The 24,944-nt window shown below is 40.2% G+C and overlaps 1 protein-coding gene across 1 annotated transcript in view; it reads right to left on the reverse strand.

Moving 5' to 3' along the window:
- Positions 1 to 501: 501 nt before the first annotated feature.
- Positions 502 to 24,944, reverse strand: part of znf462 (zinc finger protein 462) — a 97,297-nt gene continuing 72,854 nt past the window's right edge. The window contains exons 8-13 of the mRNA XM_056290832.1: positions 22,044 to 22,299; positions 14,660 to 14,799; positions 14,039 to 14,262; positions 7,428 to 7,725; positions 2,324 to 2,453; positions 502 to 1,236 (exon numbers count right to left, since the gene is read on the reverse strand). Of these exons, the coding sequence (XP_056146807.1) occupies positions 1,029 to 1,236; positions 2,324 to 2,453; positions 7,428 to 7,725; positions 14,039 to 14,262; positions 14,660 to 14,799; positions 22,044 to 22,299 (1,256 nt within the window). The 3' untranslated portion in view covers positions 502 to 1,028. The remainder of the gene's footprint in view (positions 1,237 to 2,323; positions 2,454 to 7,427; positions 7,726 to 14,038; positions 14,263 to 14,659; positions 14,800 to 22,043; positions 22,300 to 24,944) is intronic.

Genomic DNA, 24,944 nt, shown 5'->3' on the forward strand with positions numbered 1-24,944 from the left:
TGATGATGAGAAAGACATCACAACTATCATTGCTACAATGTTCCAAGGTACTCTATACGTTGTTATTAGTCTGACAGATGCTTATATGTCACATCAGTACAGTCATGATATATTAAATATATCTCTGTAATGTAATGTTTATCTGTCAAGTATACCTGTACTATTCAAATCCTGGAAACGAAACAAAATAATGCTTGACAGAGCAGGTAGACATGAAATATTTCCATCATCAGTAAAATTATGGGACAACAACAAAAGTATTACAGGGTTGGAGTGCCAAACGCTGAGGCGTATACGTGGTATAATATTGAGGGACCTATAATATCGCAACTTGCTATAATCTTTGGGGCTGGGGGAATCGGCATTATTTCTATAAATGAAAACAAAAAGAAAAAGTTGTGAGTTAACTAGAATAAATAAGGTGCAACTATTCCTCAAGGAATTTTCCTTTAGCCAACACAATTGTAAGATGCAAAAAAAAAAACTTTTTGCATTCGTTCACCATTCAATAAAAAAAAACAAATAACAGGTAGCTCTACAGTGGGAGGGGATGTAAATGCTTTCACCGGCCTTCACTTCCTTTCATGTAAGGGTACCCCATGTTTAGCTATGCAGAGGGTATTGAAAGGTGCTTTAAAAATAAATGCTTACATTTTTTAATCAATTTGGAGAATATTCTTGATAAATAAGTTAAGATTAGTCTGTGTGGGATCATCCATTGAGGATCTGACCAGAATGTCAGCACTAAGAGTGCTGTTCACTATTGGTTACCAATATATAAAGATATATGTCCAAGGGGACCACCAATTTTAAAAGCTCAGCCATTTTCTATCAAGTAGGATGCAGCACAACCTAACGCTTCTAATATGTAACACAAATCTAAGAATGGGCCAAAACACGAGTGTTTGCTTGAGTTTTTATATCTCAATTTCCATCCGTCCTCTCACATCCTACTTAAAAACCTAACTCAGAATTAATCAAACCAAAAATGGAACAATATCCTGATGGGCCACCTTTCAGGCAAACTTTTAATCTTTTTTGGTCTCGAGCAATTCTTTGTGTTCCGCAAACAAATTCTGACTTCTCTGTGACAGGCCACTGGGGTATCCTCCCTCTGTGCTGTTGCTTGACAGCTCCGATCCCGTGTCCATCATGACGTTTGAGACTATGGGAGGCGGAACTGAAGGCTCTACTCCTGTGGTTGTGCTGCTGTCCACACGGCTGTTATTAACCGTCCTGAAGAGGAGCAATGGGCAAAGATTAGGGATTTTTTTCAATGGATAAAATTAAACATGACAAATGTGTTGATGCATGCTCAATAATCCAGGTAAGAAAATCAAAGAAGGTTGAATGAGTTCATCTGGACATCTTCAGTCTGAAGAGGTCAATTAGATGAGTGATAAAACGTATCTGTCACTAAACGTATCCAGATGAACCTATTCAACCTTTGAATGACAAGACAAACTCCAAGATTGAGGAGATTTAACGGCACAATTCCTTGTATGGCGAGATATGTAATAGACATGGTGTAAGAACTGAGCCTTTGCATCATTATAATTAATATGATTCTCCACTTTAGGGCCTGTAAAAAGTGAATTAACACATGTATGATTTGATATCACAGTTGCCATATTTGCATTGTCATATTTACATATTTCTTCTTTTTCGTTATTTTGTCTGTTGAGCTATGTCAAAGACAATACTGTTACACTGTGATGGATAAAGATTTCTGAATCCTTTTTTGGGGGGGGTTCCCCCTTTTTCTCCCCAATTGTACACAGCCAATTACCCCACTCTTCTGAGCTGTTCAGGTCGCTGCTCCACACCCTCTGCCAGTCCAGGGAGGACTGCAGACTACCACATGTCACCTCCGATACATGTGGAGTCGCCCTGACTGACAAGAGGAGGTGCTAGTGCAGCAACCAGTACACATACCCACATCCGGCTTCCCACCTGCAGACACGGCCAGTTGTGTCTGTAGGGACGCCCGATCAAGACTGAGGTAACACGGGGATTTGAACCGGCGACCCCCATGTTGGTAGGCAATGGAATAGACCGCTACCACTCTGAATACCTTTTATGCTAAGATGCAGATGGAGGGATATTTGTGTAAAAAACAAATGCAGCACCACATCATAAAGGGCTATATTGTGCCCTCAAAAAAGCCAGGAAGACAGCTAATGGTAAAGATGGGTGATGGTGAGCATGAGAGAGGGCTGTGAGGTTTGGCATTGAGCAAACAAGGGAAGGTAAAATAGACACAGCTGCAAAGACAAGAGTAGAACCTGGAACAGAAAACAGCTGAAAAAAAATAGATACTAACATGCCATGACGAAGGACATGTCGTTCCCACTCTGTGCTGTTAGTGAAGCAGCGACCACAAAACTCACAAGGCAGACGCTTTTCTACGCTGCTTGGGCCATTGGTGCTACTGCTGGGAGATGGAAGGACTTCTGGGGAAAAGAGTTGAAATGATTTTACAGTCTTAAACATGTAAAGTAAGCAGAAAAAAACACAAGATTCTAAGCAAAATAAATGTTAACTCATCATTTTATAGTATATAAACATCCTATTATATAGGTCTTGAATAATGTATTCTTGTATGCAACTGTTTCATTTGTTTATGATTAGGTGAATTGTGAATTTTATAATTTGATGGTTTTAATTATGTACTCTCTGTAAATCTTTTGTTGCCACTTTGATATAAGCTACAGATACTATGTTTATTATTGTCACTATTATATCAGTGATTATTGATAAAGTGGTCCGTGTTCAGTGGGCAGTATTATTCAATACACCCTTTCATCATTTTTATCTCTTCAGGCCTTAAGTAATAAAAAAACAATTAAATCAGTCCTTTTTTCTCACTTTTAATTGTGTATAGTAAGCAGCAGAGTCAAGACAAAAAAGTCATAAGCAGCAATTATAGGATTTCAAGCCTACATGGCCTGCTGAGTTGGGTCAGGAGGTAAGGTGGCAGCTGTACCGGGTCAGAAAGACAGGGCATATATGTATATATGTATTAACAGATTAAAACATGGCTCCATTGATAGATAGGCTGGCAGGCAGACAGATAAATAGACAGATTTTCAGTTTTTTTTTAACAAATATTAAGCCTTCGAGCATATTTTTTTCAAGTTTGTAAAACAAATGGTTTGTCAGATAGGATATAATAATCATTACATTTATATAGAAAAACGCTGTTATTATATTTCTGAAGGCAGTGTTGCCCCCTTTTATTCCATTTTAAACTGCTTTTGCTCACTATGTAACTAGCCTTTGTTCAACTACTTCACTAAATTCTTTAATGACTGGGGCATGTCATCCAGTAATGATCTTATTTAAACATCCATCCATCCATCCATCCATCCATCCATCCATTATCCAAACCACTTATCTTGCTCTCAGGGTCGTGGGGATGCTGGAGCCTATCCCAGATTGTCAAATTTACTAAGTACTCTAACAAAATGCCAGCTGTTAAAATAAAAAAAAAAATACTTTTCTTAAGTTATTAAGTTGCTATAAGGAAACTTTTTGTTTTGGACCTGAAATAAACAGGATTTGGGTCTCCCACCCTCTGCTTTCCCCTCAGTTGGGTATTTGTCAAACTCACTGGTTATTGGTCGTTTCTACACCAGACCAGGGGTCGGCAGCCCTTGGCACGCATGCCCACGGTGTCACACAAGGCCATTAAGACAGGCACATGGAGCAATTCAATAAAACATATTTCGTAATATACATTGTATGATAAAAAAACATTTTAATATAAACTATAGCCTAATGATGAACTAAATGAATGATTCGATTTAAAATAATACCGAAATAATTAATTAGTCTCGAAATAGACCATTAATTTGAGAGCATGAGAGCGCACACAGTTGACGTGGTCTATCACCCCCCCCCCCCCCAACTGCCCACGAGCACAGCATTACAGCGGTAGTGAAAACGTAGCATAGCTAGCTAGCTAGCGTTCTTGCTAGATTTACGTCAAGAACTTCGGAGGACAGCAGGCCTAGTGGTTCACCGGGTAGAGCGCTTACCACTTAAAGCTGAGCTACTACTGCGGCGGTCGAGATCGTATCCGGCCCGGGTCCCTTCATGTATGTCAACCCTTGTCTCTCTTTCTTGTCTCTCTCCCGACTATCGCAATCAAATATAGGCGAAAAACGGCAAAAAAAAGAACAACTGACGATAGCAGAAGCAATATTGTCCAATACTCACCTCCTTCAGCTGTCTTGGACAAACAAATTCGGATTTATTTCACGAAAGGACCGAGCTGTGTGCACTCTCTGCTGTGAAAATGTTTTGTGTCGAACTTAAAAGTGTTAAAACACCATTCTGAAACAAGGCAGGAGAAAACCTTCCAAGATAAGGCCGATAACGCTGGATCAGTCAAGAGGGCAGCGGCCCAGTGCGGCAAGCCAAGCGGCGTGTTTACAACCCGATGTGCGCCAAAAACAGAGGGCAGCTATAAAGCCGCGCGATGCATCGTTTAACACGGGAAGCCATTCTCCGGTGAAGAGTATATAAAGGAGGCTTTCCTTAGCAGTTCGCAGGTCATATTTGATGGGTTACCAAACAAAGACATGGCCATCAACAGGAATGACTATTTCTACGTGAACTGTAGGGGCACATTACAGACCGGCTAAAAACACAAGGCACCAACAAACTGTTGCATTGAAAGATGCCATCGGTATTCAGCGGAGTGTGGATGTAAACGACAATCTATTTCTAGCAGTAGTTACCTGATATTGCGACAAACAAGGGTCACACTAAATCGGAAAGATTGAATTAATTTTCTTTTTTTTTTGCCCTTGTAATTTCCATACATGTGCAGAAATAATAATGTAGCGAATTCGGGGGGGGGGCGGGAACCGCCGCAGCCAGGATACGAAACCGGGACTCCCGCACCACGGGCAACTACGTTAACCAGCCGACTAAAGGGTCCGACCCATTAGCCAACAGACAAGCCAGCCTCACCACCCTACTTCTGACACCAATGTGGCAAATTCGGGAGGAAGCCGGGACGCGAACCCGAATCTCCCGCACCACGGGCGACTACGTTAACCAGTCGACTAAGGAATCCAATGGATTGGCCAGCTGGCCAGTGAGTCTATTTATCCGTGGTCGTTACAACAATAAGAGTGTGTGTGTGTGTGTGTGTGTGTGAGAGAGAGAGAGAGAGAGAGAGAGAGAGAGAGAGAGAGAGAGAGAGAGAGAGAGAGAGGAGCGCGGATCTTTTTGAATCTAGACGGGGAGGCAAGCAGCAACAGTAAATGAATAATAGATAAATAAATAGATAGATGCTTATTATGGAAATGAACTGGCACTCGGGTCTGTAATTCTTATTTAAGTGGCACGGGGCATCCAAAAGGTTGCCAACCCCTGCACTACAGGTTTTTAGCACCGTGGTCTACTAAAACCTAACAACTTCGTACAACTATCTAAAAAGCTTTGTGGCATCCCTATGGTTTTGTTTAAACATGCCTTTGTGGAGATATTTCCAAACACATGACGAACTTTATAATGACTGGACAGATGGTAAATGACATAACGGTGGCTGTGTTTTGTCTGTTGGGCACACTTCTCTTGCATAAGTTTTTAAGTATCTTGCTCAAGGATATTTTGACTGGTATCACAATGCAGGAATCAAACCTGGACCCTCCAGTTAAGGGAAATCTTTAACCACCAGGCCATCTCGCCATCCTCTTTACTAGAACTATTTTACAGAATATTTTACATTGAAAAGCGCTTTGAGTGGTCGGTAGACTAGAAAAGCGCTATATAAATACACTCCATTCATTCATTCCAGAAAAATCTGGATGGAAAAAAAATCTAATACTGAGACTCTGGTAACATACCCCAAACAATAGTGCAAGCTTTTGTATATGCATACTACCAAGTTCTGTGAGCAGGCAGATTTTTTTTTTTTGCCACCTTAATTTTGATAAGCAACCTAGGTCAGTTATGGAAATTAATTTAAATGACCGACTAAAATTATACAAGCATAGAAAAGATAATCAGTTCATATTCATAAAACACATAAATGAGTTGTACTGGGTAAACTTTGTTCTGAGTAGGCATACGTATCTCAAACAATAATAAATAACAGTATTTTCCACCAGTTAGTTTCCAACCCACTTAGTGAGTGCATCGTTATATGACATTGTTTTCATTGTTGTATTGGGTCTGCTCTCTAGGTCTGTTTCTCTATTTACACAGCTGTCAAGAGTTTCTCGTCAGTTTCTGTGATTTTTAATAAAGGCAGATGTGAAATGTTGTGTCAGTTCACTTTCAGGCGATCCCAAGAGACTGAAGTCTTCCTTGGACATCACAAACTTTAACAATTATTGTGTTAATCTAATAAATTTTTACTTAATGGACTTTACAGTGGTAGGATTTGACAGTCTGGTGCTAAACAGAGGATTCAAATTTTCTAACAGAAAAAAAAATTGCAAACATCCAAATCTATTTCAATTCAGGACAGTGACAGAAAATATTAAGTATATTCTTGCTCCCAATTCAGTGTCACTGGGACGGCAAATACTTTAGAAACCAATCTGGTCAAATCAAACTCCAAGAGCATCAAGTCCAATTCAATTGAAAGAAAGAAAGCCACTTTATTTTTGTTGTTGTACAGATTACAATGAAATTTGTTCTCTGCATTTAACCCATCATATTGTATAGGAGCAGTGGGCAGCTGCAGCACCCGGGGACCAACTCTAGTTCTTCTTTCCATTGCCTTGCTCAGGGGCACAGACAGGAGTATTAACCCTAACATGCGTATCTTTTTGATGGTGGGAGGAAACCGCAGCACCCGAAGGAAACCCACGCAGACACAGGGAGAACATGCAAACTCCACACAGAAAGGACCTGGGATGGCCTGGGGTTCGAACCCAGGACCTTCTTGCTGTTAGGTAACAGTGCTGGGCCACCATGAGTATTAGTATTAGATAATAATATTTTAATAATAACTAAATAGTGTTATATAAAAAATACAATAACATTACCTTTTAAGGTTTTTCACATCCTGCTGTTGGATATAATTAGTTTATGCAACCTTTTTATGTATATCTCAAACACAAATTCATAGTCTGAAATGTTATAATGGGGTTCGCTTGTGAAGAAAAAATGCCCCCAAGCAAAAGGAATTAATATGACCTCAGCAGTTGAGCTTGCAACAATGAAAAGACAAGTTTGAGCTAAAGATTTTTTGAAATCAACAAGTAGTACTGGTTTTCTCCAATTCTTTCTTTCTTTGTTTTAAGATCATTTGGTGATTGACTGGCAGCCAAGCTATGTTCATCTGAAAGATTGCAAAACCCATGTTAACCACCCCACGTACAATATGCAACATACACCGAAAAACAGCCATAACTAGTATTCAACAAACGAAAAGTGGTTCACTGGTGCTCATCTGCATTTACCTTGTGGGGCAGGCTTCTCTGCCTCCACCACCTCAGCTTTTTTTTCATCCTCTTCTTCTTCCATATCTTCATTTTTAATACCTTCCTCCATATCTTCGTCATCATTATCTCTTTTATCCTGGACTTCATTTTCCACCATTTCCATTCCTTCGTCTTCTTCATCCGTGGGTGCTTGTCCATCGGCTACAATGTCAATCATATCTCTCTCCTCCTCTTCCTCTGCGCTGCTCTCATGTTCTTTCATCATCTCCAACTGGTCCAGGTTGACCCGGCCCATCAGCTCAAAGTTTCGGATAACCTGATTAAAAACAGGAGGTAGTTTTCAGTGTGGTATAGCTTATAGTTTCGCTCTGAACATTTTTACTCTTGGGAGAATTGCTGGGAAATGGGAGTTATGTTTATCTAGACATTTGATGTACTTGAGCTTTTACAGTAGTATTCCTTTTTTGTTTTACATACGTTTGGTGAATATGTGAAAACGATTTATCTATTTAGGGCTTTTTGCAATTAATAAAGGAAAATTATATTTTTGTTACATAAATTATATGGTATTTTTACCTCATCTTCAATCAACAGAAGAAGACAGAGGCAGTGAAGATTTGTTTATGTTTCTTTAGAGGTATTTCAAAGTTTAGTTAAACTATGTCTTGATGCATGCACAATAATCCAGTTGTAGAAATCCCAGAAGTTGAACCAGTTCATCAGAACACAAAGTTTAATGGGAGAAACTTTTCATCACTTATCCAAGTGACTTCATAGGTCCCGGCTGACTGCATAGCATCTCATATTTTAATGTAGTTGTCCTTGTTATATAACACATTTTCAAAATTTCCACAACACAACTTTTTTTATCCTTGTGTATGCGAACACTACAGAAAGTGTCAAACTTGAGCAATAAATGCAAAATCTGGAGCCTCTACAGATACTGATGTATGACAAGATCAAAATGTTGAGTGAGCTAATTTTCTGAAAATTTTCTGGTATATATATATCTGTCAGGGGGTCATTGTAAAATACTATCACCTCCTGCTTATTTTCAAAGACATGATTATGTTTTTAGAGACTGAAACTAGTAAATGTTAGAGCCGAATCACGTGTCTCATAAGTATGGTTTTTATCTGAGGCAAAGAATCTGCAAAAAAAACTTTTAGATTTACTGTTAACTTTAAGCATTAGTTAGAACTTCTGAGACTTATCTCCTCTACGTGAACTATAATAGTGAACGTGTATCCCATGATAAAATCCTATCCCAATCAGTTTGAGTTGGCCAAGAATATATTCTGCCCCACCTCTCTCAAGCAGAAGCAATTTACATTAACTGAATATGTCCAGACAAATTTACCTGAAATTCTCATAGTAATTGAGAGCAGGATTATGAAGGGCAACCAAGCTGAGGAGCTCTTCTAAACAAGAGTTTTTAACAAACAAAATGGGAGAAAAAAAAAGAAAACATGCTGATTGAAGTTGCTACTGTTAGGAGAGAGATGATCAATCAATCAATCAAATCAGTGTGTTAACAGACATTATTTCCACAGCACAACTTATCTCATTGAAAAAAAAGGTTGTTTCCTGCTTCCTTTCCTTTTACTGCAATCTACAACACTTATTCCTCCAATCTTCCCACCAGTGACAATGTCTGTCTTTCTATTCTTCCTATCACTGATAAGCACCACCTTCTGCTCCACATCCCCAAGTTGTGAAGCCCCACTCTCTAATTTCCTCAGGTGGATGCTCTTCCAGGTGACATTAAGATTTTGGATAGAATAATGTGTATATTTTGCACAATGCCGACTCCACATAAATGAAAAGAATCTAATCTGGTGTGCAAAATGAGACCACTATTTTATAATACCACAGAAATAATTTCTGAGAGGGATACACTGACAGGAACTTCATTCTGCACAGAATAGCTACCAACTAGAATCCTTGTAAAGTGGTGGGAAAGTAGTCATGCTTAAAGCAGCTCAGAAATATCTTGATGTTATCTTCCTTAGTCTCTTGATGTTTCTCCTCATGTCATCTGGAGTATAATCACTGATTTACGCAAAATATGTCCGATCACATTCATTACTAACGTGTCTGTGGGTCTCCACAAGAATATGAGCATCTTGGGTGGGGTGCTTAACTACTTGCTAAGAGCAACCCAGAACCTTATAGTACACTGCAACAGATGCTGAAGTTTAGGATGATCATGTATCCTCTTCTCATTTCCTCTCCACTTTCATCTTTGTGAGGAGTCGATCCCACTTGTGTAGAGATACCATGACAAATCAGAACTGTTTTACAGAACTCTCCAAAAGAAATTAGCAGCATTGTGTTCACATCTCTGACAGAAGGGATCAGATCAAGGCCTCTTTCCATCTCCACTAGAAAACATCCGGACTTTCTCTATTTCCCTCTCAGGGATAGTAAGACGCCCCTCCTCCACAAATAAGCCAGACACCTTCTTCCAGACTCATAGATCCCATATTTGTCCACCCATTTTCCAGAGATGTCAGGCCCCTTCTCCAAACTATGTCCACAGATGTCAGGTCCCTCCACTGACCTATATCCAGACTTGAATGATCCCTCCAGATTCCAGAAATATCAACCCCCCCTACCCACATCCTCCAGAGTTTCCAGGTTTCTTTCCACTCCAGATCCAGAGTTGCCAGTCTCACTATCCAGATTTCAAATCAATCAGGGCTCCTTCTCACCTTCCTAATGAAAGCTTCCAAAGATGGCAGAGCTCTCATATGACTCCAACGCAAGTCAGCTACTGTAAGACACACTATTTTGAGAGGAACATTTTAACAGCAAATTTCATTTTATGATCATTTGCCTCACTTTGCTGAATCATGGAAATAAATAATATTTAAACAAATACAAAGGATATATTTTTGATACTCTAACAATCCCTGATGATTAGGAATGACTTTATAGTGGGTTCAGTGCATGTGGTCAGCTAAAACATGGTGCTCCCGGCACTAGTTAGGACTCAACAACTTGCTTAAGCAAATTTCTAGAGGGAGGATCCATGCTGTCATGGGGACTTCACTCTCCGATCTTTTTGGTTGAAAGGCAGTCTTATGCACTTACAACACCACCCCGCTGCTCAACACAACTGCCACTCTGCTTCCCTATCACTAGGTATCCTGATAATTCAAATCAATATGTATACTTTTAAGCCAATTTCTTCTGATGTCAAATCAACAGAAAAAGCTTTTCACCTGTGGTGACTGAACTTCTTCTCCTAATGTCAGATTCCTCTTGCATACATAGTGCATTTCCAATATTTTTTCCTCTCTAAATAAGTAGTCTTCATTCATGTGCCATCAGGGGCCAAACATGTAAGTTATCATCCCAAAAATAAATCCTGCACTAGCTGATCTTGCTAATTAGTTATTTCCCCTGTTGTTTACGAAATAAATATATACTTGTCCAGCTGGCTCTGAAAAAGCACAACATATGTCATATTATGTGGGTCTTAAATTTGTATTTGTGCTTTACATATTAAAGCAATTTAATTGAAAACAGTGGTCAATAAACAGGCAAGATTATTTTTAATAAATTTTGATCTGGTTTCCATTCTAAACAAAATACAAACTTCCATATTTAACATACCATTTTCTCTACTCTAGACTACTGGATTTACAGCTGTGTTGTTATCCTTATTTTAATTGTTATGATAATATTGTTACAGCATAGAAACAAGCTAGACCTAGACCTTCGTTTCAGTGTTAGCAAGCCCTCAGTGTCTGAACCACAGAGGTGCTATCCTTCCCATATCATGAATTTCTTTTAAACCTTGGTTGTTTTGTTTTTCAGTAAAATGCCTTCATTTTGTCAAAAGATAATTATAATTCTTTCTTTTGTACCATTATAAATTAAACTATGATAATGAAGGGATGGAAGTTTTGTTGGTATTTTGGTTGCTTTGGACAGAGTACTTTGATTCATTTTACATAGGCATTCCTGCTCTCCTACTCTCTTTTTTTCCTTATAACATCCATATCAAAGCAAAGGTGTTTTGTGTACACAATCAAATACCTTTACAAGGAATAGGGAAAACCAAGAATAAAAAACAGTCCAGCACACTGAATGGAATGCTCCTTTGCAATACTGTGAAATGTACAGACCAAATTCTCCTTTAAAATGCTAAAATAAAAAAACAAATAAAAGAATAAAAAATAAAAATATAGATAGCATTTTATGGTGTTGTAGTTTTTACAGTTGTATAATTGGACAGCCAGAAACCTCCGTCAGCAGGAAAAACGAGTGCTGCCCACCAAAAATGACAGTGACCTGGTCTCCTAATGAGAGGGCATTGCCATTGGCGATTACTACACTGGGCATACAGATAGGAATAACTTTCTCATTCCCTTAAAATGCAGCAGGTATACGGGTGTGCCCTTTTAAGTTTAATATATACTTCAACCTCCCCAAATGCCAACTGCCCTCTCACAGCATCTTATGCACTTCTACCATGAAGGGAGACTGGGAGATGAGACTTTTTCCACTTTTGAGTGTGCTTTGAGAAGATAGAAGCTTTGGCTATCTAATATGTATTCACTTAGTGAACTTATGAACGGAGGCTCTGAAGGACATGGGAGAAAAATAATTTAAGGATTTTTTTTTGAGTGGTTATCCTATCTGAATGACTTTCTCTTTTGAACTTAGTATCTCGTTTGAACAATTTAGTATCTCGTTTGAATGAGTTAATATCTCATTTGAATGACTTAATATTTAATTTGAATGACTTAATATCTCGTTTGAATGACTTAATATCTTGTTTGAATGACTTACTTGAAAATTACCAAAAAACTAACTTACATTTTTATTACAAGTCTCTGACAATATTACCCGGATCAGAATCATGTTTATTGGCCATGTAGGTTTGCACATAAATGGAATTTGACTCCGGTTTCATGGCTCTCTCCGTGTACATAACAAAGAATAACACCACTACACAACACAACAATTTTCAGATCGTTGTGTTGCAGTGGACAACAGCCCTACAGAAATAAAGTTTTTTCTTTACATTTCACTTCTTCCTGTCTCTGTTGTAACAGTGACACTAGTATTTGTGTACAGGAGCGTGGTTTTGGATGTTTACAAAAGAAGAAGTCATGCCAAATCTTATCAGAGCTGACCATTCATTTGAGCTAGCATAGGAACCGCTAGCAATGATTTATTTCTAAAGTCACGACTGAATATTTAGCTGATTTCGACTATGTGAATGAGGCATTTGAATTTGATAGCTGCCCGCATTTATTTGAGCTAGAGTATACGGATGAAGAGCTCCTAGAAATTGAAGAGGACGATGAAAGAGAGAGAGAGAGAGAGAGAGAGAGAGAGAGAGAGAGAGAGAGAGAGAGAGAGAGAGAGAGAGAGAGAGAGAGAGAGAGAGAGAGAGAGAGAGAGAGAGAGAGAGAGAGAGAGAGAGAGAGAGAGAGAGAGAGAGAGAAAGATAACAGGCAGAGGATGGCGAACCAGCTTTGGCTGACAGTAGTCATCGACAGAAACCGGTGATCACCGGTTTCATATGCATATGTATGCATATGTGCTCATATGCAGGTTTCATATACATATGGACCGTTTCACCTGTTTCACAAACCAAACGCTGGTTTCATAAATAGATCACCATCATTATACATCAGGATGTGATCCCGGAAAGTTGAATCCGTTCACCTGACAAAAGTTTAGTGGGCGAAACGTTTCATCACTCATATGAGTGATTTCGTCAGTTTCAGCTGACGGCAGGTATCCCCAGCCTTATAAAAAGCACAGTTGCATAATGATTCTGCAGTCAGCTGAGACTGATGAAGTCACTTAAGATGAGTGATAAAATGTTCCTACCACTATATATTATATAATAATATATAATCACAATACACCACAGCCTGTCATGAGCTATTGTTTAAGTTTACATCTGAAATCACACCCTGCATGCAATGGTAGCAGCAGTAAAAGGGATGTTACAAGGGATACTGGAAGAAGTGAAATGTAAAGAAAAAGGTCTATCACTGTAGTGATCCTTTCTATAATGTTGTCGGACACTTACAATAACAATGTAGGTGAGTTTATTTGGTAACTTTCAAGTAAGTCATTCAAACGAGATAATAAGTAGTTCAAACAAATTGAAATACAAACCTCTGGCCTAGGAAGCCCCCCCCCCCCCATTAAAGATATTGGCTCTCCCAAATGTCCAATGTCAATGTATTTGAACATTTTGTTATAACAGTCATTTACATTGTTTAAAATGGCACAACCCAGACAGAGGTGGTACCAGGGTTATTTCCCAGCAAATAACCCTGAGATACACCTGTACGTAAAACCTGTTCACGTGTGTAAACCCCAACTAGTAAGGCACTGTAGGAGCAGTTAGTATTCAGAGTCTACAAAATGAAGTCACTCTTCAGTAATATTTTCTATTATTTTTCTGGATTGTAAATGATGTTGTACCACCTGTTCTATTCAGTGTAAAACTAACCTCATACTCAAGTACATGAGGACGACAGGGCTGTACAGACACTTAAACCTATATAAATGCCTAATATCAAAATCAAAGCAATATACAAACATATATGGAGCGAGTGCTCAAAATCAAAACAATGTGGATACTGACTGACCTTATGCTCAAGGCGGAGATGCTCCTCAAGCTGGCTCCGTCGACTGCTGTCATAATAGCAGAGCTGGCACTGATAGGGTTTGAGTTCAGCATGTTTCTGTAGGTGCTGCTGCAGGGCCTGGTCGCTGGAGCATGTAAAGGTGCATTTGTGGCAGCGGAACACTAAGCCCTCAAGATAGCGTGATAGCTTGGAACGGTTCACTTCAAGTGGCACCACACGTTCCTCTGTTGGGGTTGGGGCAGGGGAGAAGGACAGATTGTTAAAGAACAGGAGTTTGGTGAAAGAGGGGCAGGGTGAATAAATGAAGATCTGAATGAAAGTTGATGTTTAGAGGAGATGACCTCTTCTCATGAAAACTGACGATTATAGAGTAGTTAAAAAGCCACATGCGCTATTTTTTATTGATATTAAGCAGTTTCATTCCACCGGGCAAGCTTGATATTAAATGACATTGGCTAACTAAATTAGTGTTAGCACTCATGACACCTTATCTTACCTCCATCTGTCTACTATAGAGCTCATTGAGTATCAGGTATTCTTACAATGAAATTACAAGACAAACTTTTAATTGTGAAGATTACTACTACTTCATGGCATTGGTTCCTTATAACATGGCCTTACCTCTATGCAGGACAATGTGGTCAATCATATTGCTCTTGTGTTTGGTGTGGTACAGACAGAGAGGGCAGCGTAAGTCTTTAGGACCCTCTTCGGGGGCACTGACGGTATGACCTGCCTCCACATGCATGGTGAAGGTATTCCTAAAATATATCCACCAACAGAAATTGCACTGGGTGATTTTCAAAAGGAAATTGTAAGTGCAGAAGACTGTTAAATGAGACATACTGCCATTTTCAACAATTTGAAGTGAGCAGTATATCCTGGGTTCTCTAAAGGGACTCATTAGACAACTGGAAATGTTGTTATGACCATGACAGGTACACTTTCTCTATGTAGAGAGATAACAGTAATTATCACCTTTACCCACACTCCTCATCTCATCAGTCAGTCATAAGGATGTATAAAAGCATATATATATATCTACTCATATATTTTCGTAATGTGTGTTTGTGGGGTGTTAGTGTGTGTGTGTTAGTTAGTGTAGATAGTTAAAGCATTTATGATCCTAATTCTTTTTGGAGGTGGTAGGTATTGTCTCAGAGAGTAAGGGAAAAATCCCAGAAAATTAAAATTATGCATAATTATGCATACATATGCAAAATATGCATTTTTCTAAAAATAGCTAAAAACTACTTTTCTCAGCATTTCAGATGATTCTGAGCATCTTTGATTTTTTTCACCTATAAACTTTTTCTGGGACAGATATGTTTTGGCATTACGCAAAATATATGCATTTTTGCAAAATGCACTTATGATCCTAATTTCTTTTTGGAGGTGGTAGGTATTGTTCCAGAGAGGACCAGAAAAATAGCAGAAAATTCAAATAATTATAATAATTATGCAAAATATGCATTTTCTAAAAATGGCTAAAAACCACTTTTCTCGGCATTTCAGATGATTCTGAGCATTTGGGGGGAGGGAGTTGGAGTGGGGGGGGGGGGGTTAGGGGCAGGGGGAAGGCGGTTAGCTGGCAGGATGAAGAGGAGAGAGATTTAGATGGGTGGATAACCAAACCGCTACATTGTAGCGGGGTTCTTCTAGTATATACACTACCGTTCAAAAGTTTGGGATCACCCAAACAATTTTGTGTTTTCCATGAAAAGTCACACTTATTCACCACCATATGTTGTGAAATGAATAGAAAATAGAGTCAAGACATTGACAAGGTTAGAAATAATGATTTGTATTTGAAATAAGATTTTTTTTACATCAAACTTGGCTTTCGTCAAAGAATCCTCCATTTGCAGCAATTACAGCATTGCAGACCTTTGGCATTCTAGCTGTTAATTTGTTGAGGTAATCTGGAGAAATTGCACCCCACGCTTCCAGAAGCAGCTCCCACAAGTTGGATTGATTGGATGGGCACTTCTTGCGTACCATACGGTCAAGCTGCTCCCACAACAGCTCAATGGGGTTCAGATCTGGTGACTGCGCTGGCCACTCCATTACCGATAGAATACCAGCTGCCTGCTTCTGCTCTAAATAGTTCTTGCACAATTTGGAGGTGTGTTTAGGGTCATTGTCCTGTTGTAGGATGAAATTGGCTCCAATCAAGCGCTGTCCACTGGGTATGGCATGGCATTGCAAAATGGAGTGATAGCCTTCCTTATTCATAATCCCTTTTACCCTGTACAAATCTCCCACCTTACCAGCACCAAAGCAACCCCAGACCATCACATTACCTCCACCATGCTTAACAGATGGCGTCAGGCATTCTTCCAGCATCTTTTCATTTGTTCTGCGTCTCACAAACGTTCTTCTTTGTGATCCAAACACCTCAAACTTGGATTCATCCGTCCACAACACTTTTTTCCAGTCTTCCTCTGTCCAATGTCTGTGTTCTTTTGCCCATCTTAATCTTTTTCTTTTATTGGTCAGTCTCAGATATGGCTTTTTCTTTGCCACTCTGCCCTGAAGCCCAGAAACCCGCAGCCGCCTCTTCACTGTAGATGTTGACACTGGTGTTTTGCGGGTACTATTTAATGAAGATGCCAGTTGGGGACCTGTGAGGCGTCTGTTTCTCAAACTAGAGACTCTAATGTACTTATCTTCTTGCTCAGTTGTGCAACGCGGCCTCCCACTTCTTTTTCTACTCTGGTTAGAGCCTGTTTGTGCTGTCCTCTGAAGGGAGTAGTACACACCGGTGTAGGAAATCTTCAATTTCTTAGCAATTTCTCGCATGGAATAGCCTTCATTTCTAAGAACAAGAATAGACTGTCGAGTTTCAGATGAAAGTTCTCTTTTTCTGGCCATTTTGAGCGTTTAATTGACCCCACAAATGTGATGCACCAGAAACTCAATCTGCTCAAAGGAAGGTCAGTTTTGTAGCTTCTGTAACGAGCTAAACTGTTTTCAGATGTGTGAACATGATTGCACAAGGGTTTTCTAATCATCAATTAGCCTTCTGAGCCAATGAGCAAACACATTGTACCATTAGAACACTGGAGTGATAGTTGCTTGAAATGGGCCTCTATACACCTATGTAGATATTGCACCAAAAACCAGACATTTGCAGCTAGAATAGTCATTTACCACATTAGCAATGTATAGAGTGTATTTCTTTAAAGTTAAGACTAGTTTAAAGTTATCTTCATTGAAAAGTACGGTGCTTTTCCTTCAAAAATATGGACATTTCAATGTGATCCCAAACTTTTGAACGGTAGTGTATATACTTAGCACAAAAAGTAAGGAAATTTGTGTTTGGTAGATTATTTCTTTGTCGTAACAATGCTTGTTGGCAATAAATCTTATACCGTTGGAAAGCCTGTTTATTTCCCTTTTAAATGGCACCACATTTGTAAGGAACATGCATTTGTGGGATGAGCAGCAGAGCTGAGTATGTGGGTTGCGCCCATGAAACATTTGCTAAATCTTCTCTGCCAATGCTAAACAGCTTATTTTGCTGTTGCTATTGGCTCTTGTTTTGAGCTTCTGGTACCCCAGGTGCTGCCATTCAGATTTATTGCCAAGAAGCATTGTTACAACAAAGAAATAATCTACCAAACACACATTTCCTTACTTTTTGTGCTAAGTATATATACAGTGCATCCGGAAAGTATTCATGCCCCTTCACTTTTTCCACATTTTGTTATGTTACAGCCTTATTCCAAAATGGATTAAATTCTTTTTTTTTCTCATCAATCTAAACACAATACCCCATAATGACAAAGTGAAAAAGGTTTTGTAGAAATTTTTGCAAATGTATTAAAAATAAAAAACTGAAATATTGCATGTACATAAGTATTCACACCCTTTGCTTTGACACTCAAAATTGAGCTCAGGTTCATCCTGTTTCCACTGATCATCCTTGAGATGTTTCTACATCTTGATTGGAGTCCACCCATAGTAAATTCAATTGATTGGACATGATTTGGAAAGGCACACACCTGTCTATATAAGGTCCCACTGTTGACAGTGCATGTCAGAGCAGAAACCAAGCCATGAAGTCAAAGGAATTGTCTGTGGACATCCGAGACAGGATTGTATTGAGGCACAGATCTGGGGAAGGGTACAAAAAAAATTCTACAGCTTTGAAGGTCCCGAAGAGCACAGTGGTCTCCATCATTCGTAAATGGAAGAAGTTTGGATCCACCAGGACTCTTCCTATAGCTGGCCGCCCAGCCAAACTGAGCAATCGGGGGAGAAGGGCTTTGGTCAGGGAGGTGACCAAGAACCCGATGGTCACTCTGACAGAGCTCCAGCGTTCCTCTGTGGAGGTGGGAGAACCTTCCAGAAGGACAACCATCTCGGCAGCACTCCACCAATCAGGCCTTTATGGCCAGACGGAAGCCTCTGCTCAGTAAAAGGCACATGACAGCCCATTTGGAGTTTGCCAGAAAGCACCTAAAGGACTCTCAGACCATGAGAAACAAGATTCTCTGGTCTGATGAAACCAAGATTGAACTCTTTGGCCTGAATGCCAAATGTCACGTCTGGAGGAAACCAGACACCTCTCATCACCTTGCTAATACCATCCCTACAGTGCAGCATGGTGGTGGCAGCATCATGCTGTGGGGATGTTTTTCAGCGGCAGGAACAGGGGGACTAGTCAGGATCGAGGGAAAGATGAATGGAGCAAAGTATAGAGAGATCCTTGATGAAAACCTGCTCCAGAGCGCTCAGGATCTCAGACTGGGTGAAGGTTTACCTTTCAACACGACAACGACCCTAAGCACACAGCCAAGACAATGAAGGAGTGGCTTCAGGACAAGTCTGTGAATGTCCTTGAGTGACCCAGCCAGAGCCCAGACTTGAACCCCATTGAACATCGCTGGAAAGACATGAAAATAGCTGTGCAGCGACACTCCCCATCTAACCTTACAGAGCTCAAGAGGATCTGCGGAGAAGAATGGGAGAAATACCCCAAATATAGGTGTGCCAAGCTTGTAGCTTCATACCCAAAAAGACTTGAGGCTGTAATTGCTGCCAAGGGTGCCTCAACCAAGTACTGAGTAAAGGGTGTGAATACTTATGTACATGCAATATTTCAGTTTTTTATTTTTAATAAGTTGGCAAAAATTTCCACAAAACCTTTTTCACTTTGTCATTATGGGGTATTGTATGTAGATTGATGAGAAAAAAAGGAATTTAATCCATTTTGGAATAAGGCTGTAACATAACAAAATGTGGGGAAAGTGTAGGGGTGTGAATACTTTCCGGATGCACTGTATATACACTGCTCAAAAAAATAAAGGGAACACCTAAAAACACAATATAGACCTCAATGAATGAAATATTTCAGCTGAAAATCTTTATTTATTAGACAGAGGAATGTGTTTAGAGCAAAATAACCTAAGAATGATCAATGGAAATCAAAATCATTAGCCCATTAAGGTCTGGATTCAGAATCATACTCAAAATCAAAGTGGAAAATGAGAACATAGGCTGATCCAACTTCTGTGGAAATTCTTCAAGACGATTCAAAATGAGGCTCAGTAGTGTGTGTGGCCTCCATGTGCCTGTATGCACTCCCTACAACGTCTGGGCATGCTCCTGATGAGACGACGGATGGTCTCCTGAGGGATCTCCTCCCAGACCTGGATCAGGGCATCGGTCAACTCCTGGACAGTCTGTGGTGCGACATCGCGTTGGCAGATGGTACGAGACATGATGTCCCAGAGGTGTTTGATTGGATTCAGGTCTGGGGAACGTGCAGGCCAGTCCATAGCATCAATGCCCTCGACATACAGGAACTGCTGACACACTCTGGCCACATGAGGACGAGCATTGTCATACATGAGCAGGAGCCCAGGGCCCACTGCACCAGCATATGGTCTGACAATGGGTCTGAGGATCTCATCCCGGTACCTAATGGCAGTCATGGTACCTCTGGCTAGCACGTAGAGGTCTGTGCGGCCCTCCAAGGATATGCCTCCCCAGACCATCACTGACCCACCGCCAAACCGGTCATGCTGGAGGATGTTGCAGGCAGCAGAACGTTCTCCACAGCGTCTCCAGACTCTCTCACGTCTGTCACATGTGTTCAGTGTGAACCTGCTCTCATCTGTGAAGAGCACAGGGCGCAAAAGGCGAATCTGCCAACCAAGATGTTCTCTGGCAAAGGTCAATCGGGCTGCACGGTGTTGGGCTGTGAGCACAGGCCCCAATTGTGGACGTCGGGCCCTCATACCATCCTCATGCATTCTGTTTCTCACTGTTTGAGCAGAAACCTGCACATTAGTGGCCTGTTGAAGGTCGTTTTGTAGGGCTCCGGCAGTGCTCCTCCTGTTCCTCCTTGCACAAAGGACCAGATAGCGGTCCTGCTGCAGGGTTGGTGTCCTCCTGCGGCCCCCTCCACGTCTCCTGGTGTACTGGCCTGTCTCCTGGTACCTCCTCCATGCTCTGGACACTGTGCTGGGAGACACATCAAATCTTCTTGCCACAGCACGCATTGATGTGCCATCCTGGATGAGCTGCACTACCTGAGCAACTTCTGTAGGTTGCAGATACCGCCTCATGCCACCTCTAGTGGTGAGGGCACTAGCAAAATGAAAAACTAACCAAAGATCGGCCAGAAAAGATGAGGACAGGCAAATGGTCTGTGGCCACCACCTGCAAATCCATTCCTTTTATAGGGGTTGTCTTGCAAATTGTCTAATTTCCACCTGGTGGAAATTAGACAATTTACCAACAGGTGAAATTGATTCACAAATCAGTGTTGCTTCCTAACTGGACAGGTTGATATCCCAAAAGTGTGATTGACTTGGAGCTACATTGCATTGCTTATGTGTTCCCTTTATTTTTTTGAGCAGTGTATATATATATATATATATACACGGTATGAGGGCTCGACGTCCACAATTGGGGCCTGTGCTCACAGCCCAACACCGTGCAGCCCGATTGACCTTTGCCAGAGAACATCTTGGTTGGCAGATTCGCCTTTGGCGCCCTGTGCTCTTCACAGATGAGAGCAGGTTCACACTGAACACATGTGACAGACGTGAGAGAGTCTGGAGACGCTGTGGAGAACGTTCTGCTGCCTGCAACATCCTCCAGCATGACCGGTTTGGCGGTGGGTCAGTGATGGTCTGGGGAGGCATATCCTTGGAGGGCCGCACAGACCTCTACGTGCTAGCCAGAGGTACCATGACTGCCATTAAGTACCGGGATGAGATCCTCAGACCCATTGTCAGACCATATGCTGGTGCAGTGGGCCCTGGGCTCCTGCTCATGCATGACAATGCTCGTCCTCATGTGGCCAGAGTGTGTCAGCAGTTCCTGTATGTCGAGGGCATTGATGCTATGGACTGGCCTGCACGTTCCCCAGACCTGAATCCAATCAAGCACCTCTGGGACATCATGTCTCGTACCATCCGCCAACGCGATGTCGCACCACAGACTGTCCAGGAGTTGACCGATGCCCTGATCCAGGTCTGGGAGGAGATCCCTCAGGAGACCATCCGTCGTCTCATCAGGAGCATGCCCAGACATTGTAGGGAGTGCATACAGGCACGTGGAGGCCACACACACTACTGAGCCTCATTTTGAATCGTCTTGAAGAATTTCCACAGAAGTGCGATCAGCCTATGTTCTCATTTTCCACTTTGATTTTGAGTATGATTCTGAATCCAGACCTTAATGGGCTAATGATTTTGATTTCCATTGATCATTCTTAGGTTATTTTGCTCTAAACACATTGCTCTGTCTAATAAATAAAGATTTTCAGCTGAAATATTTCATTCATCGAGGTCTATATTGTGTTTTTAGGTGTTCCCTTTATTTTTTTGAGCAGTGTATATATATATATATAAATATATGTGTGTGTGTGTCCCTATAAGTAGTTAATATACTTTCGGCTGCAGCATGCACACATATATCTGGAGTGTATAACACTAATACACTGTACCACAATCAAATTTCAACTTCTGCTGTTGTTCTTTCTTACTTGTAGCATGTGAAAAAGGAGCAGTCTTTGCACTTGAAGAGCTTCTTGCCACCATGGCGGTCCCTGTAGTGCCGGCGGAGGCTCTGCATGTAGCCAGAACTGAATTCACAGAACTCACAAGTGAGGATGCCGTCTGGCCGACTGCCAGGGACTAGCGAGCAGCCAGGTGTTAGACCGGAAGACAACTGACTACGGGAGGCCAACTGGTAATGGCTAAGCTGCTGACGAACGTCCGCTGGCTCCACGTATGCTGGATCTATGAGAAGGAAGAGAGATGAGATAGATATGTTTTTTTTGTTATAATTTGCCTAAGAACTCATCTATAGAAGGAGAAGCTACTGTGTATCCACTAGTTTTGACAAGGAAACATTAAACTCCTATTGGGAAGTTTGCCTTTGAGGCTACAATGATAGTACAATTATAGTTGTTTCTGGTTCTGTCTTCATGAACTGGAAACAACTACTCTACCAAGAGCTAGGATCTAATAGATTTAATACAATTCCAGAATAGTGCAGTTAGGTGTCTTTAACAGGTTTTTCCCTCCCTTTTTCATCACAATTTGACATGCAATTTCCTTTTCTCTTGCCGTCCCACCATTGCACAGTCTCTGTGGTTGCTGGGGAGGGAAAAGTCTTCCATGTGTGTCTTCCCAATACATGAGAAGTCGCAAATCATTTTTCATCTGCCAGCTGCAGGTTTCTGCGGGGAAACTTAACATGTGCGAAAGCTCATGCAGTTTGCCCCAGATCTACCCATAGCTGTGCAGACACCCCACCACTTGTGCGAGTCACTTCCTGTAATGGTGGTACAGATTACCCCTGCCAGCTATCCACCTAGGAGCATTGCCAATTGCTGGGGGCAATACTGGGATTCAAACTATCTTAGTCCACTGCGACACCTGGTCGCCCGGTTTAACAAACCACCAGAAGATGTTAGATGTGCCCCAAATATAGCAATTTTTAAATCTAGGTTAAACACATTTATTTTTTTCTTGTACCTATGATTGAGCATTAAAACGTGCACCTTATTCTTACTGCACTTTAATTCTGGAAGTACATCTCTAGTCACTCCTGGTGGGAAAGTGACTATGTTTTTATTTTATTTATTTATTTCTGTACTTTGTATTTTCTTTTTGTAGTACCTGCCTTTTAATTAAATTACTCTTTTTAATTATTATTTCAAAGTACATTTTATGAACTTTGTACTCTTTTAATTACATTTTAGATATGATTGTTCCTGTTTGTTTTTGTTTACTGTCTTTTAATTATATTTTATATGGTTGCTCCTTTTCTGTTTTTATTTGTGTAAAGCACACTGAATTGTCATGTGTACAAAACATGCTATATAAATAAACTTGCTTGCTTTCTTTACCAGTTTCTAAGTATTTAGTATTTAAACACAGAAAGGATACTGTATCAGGATAAGGCAGTGGTCATATCAATGCCCACTAGCCAAGCTGATAGTTACTGCCTGCTAGGGATGCCCATCTAAATAGTTTTTCTTGATTGACATCAACATCACATTGACAAATGATTTCCATTGATCATCTGGTTTTGCATGCCAGATATGTGGCTCGCAAGGTCATGGCACAACTGCTTTACTTAAAAAAAAACAAAAAAAAAAACAAAAAAACATTGTTTACCTCTTTTATGACAATAAGCCAAATAATGTTTTTGATAAAATTATAACAGTCTGTGGTTGATATCAAGCCCATAGCTGGTATTTATTTAATAAAATAAAATAATGAACACTAAGTACAAGTTGGGGGGCTTAAACAGAAATGTTCAAATCTAAATAAAATGAAAACTGTGCAACATCAATACGGAAAGCATACAGTGTCTATATATTTCTGTTTAGAAATGTGAACATATTCAGGGGTAAATCTTACACACAGTCTGTTCACTGTTGGCTCTGCAACTGGGAAGACCCATTGGTCATAATACTGGTACAAGTCATTAATTTTCTGGGATCATTCAGTTGTTTAGCTTGATCGATGTGGTTAAACAACAGCGAACATCAACATGTCTCCTTTAGTCATGTATGTTCTATAAATAAGTTATCTAAAAAAAAAGAGAAAAAAAAGAAAAATATAGAGAGCTGACTTTTCACTCAAACTGTTGAGGCTGCTTCATTGGACTATTTGGGAACAGTTGTAATTACATCAAATGTCCATTCTCCCCACATAAATAAGTTTAACCATAGCTGACTCCATTTCACCCCTATTCACTCCCTCATTTATTCCCTCTCACTATACAATAACATATGAGTGAGCAAGCCAGACCTTTCGTTCTACATTGATACTCCATGACATCAACAAATAAACCACAGTGACTCTAATAGAATGTCTATCCACGTGAAAAATGCTCCATTCAGCACTAGCAATATGAGGTGGCAATTAAAAAAAAAAATCCTTCTTTGACTTTTAATAATGCTTAACATTAAATGTCTTACTTTTGCAAAAGAGGCAGATGAATTCACACAAATCAAACAATACCAAAGCTGATACATGTTTGTAATATTCTCTGTACAGAAGAGATGTATGGATATAAGATGGCATACAAAGCCAAAATATTGTAAAATGTGCAGACGTCCTCCTGTATAGCCAAGGCAGATGTAGTAAAATTCAAGTGAATCAAAGTGCAGGGATGCGAGATGGACATTAACTATAAGAGGTAAAAAGGGAACATAAAACAGTAAATAAAGCTCTTAATATGAGGTGTTGGTGCATTAGTTAAAAAAATAACAAAAACTGCAAAATATCAATGAACAGACCTTCAAAGGGTCTATTACAGTAAACAAGGAGCTAGTCGTGTCATTCCACATATACTACACAATGAAAAATAAGGATATTATAAACTCAGCATTACTTAGGTTTCAGAAATTCAACATACACTATATGGA

This window comes from Lampris incognitus, chromosome 12 (genome assembly GCF_029633865.1).
Source record: "Lampris incognitus isolate fLamInc1 chromosome 12, fLamInc1.hap2, whole genome shotgun sequence".
Classification (NCBI taxonomy): domain Eukaryota; kingdom Metazoa; phylum Chordata; class Actinopteri; order Lampriformes; family Lampridae; genus Lampris; species Lampris incognitus.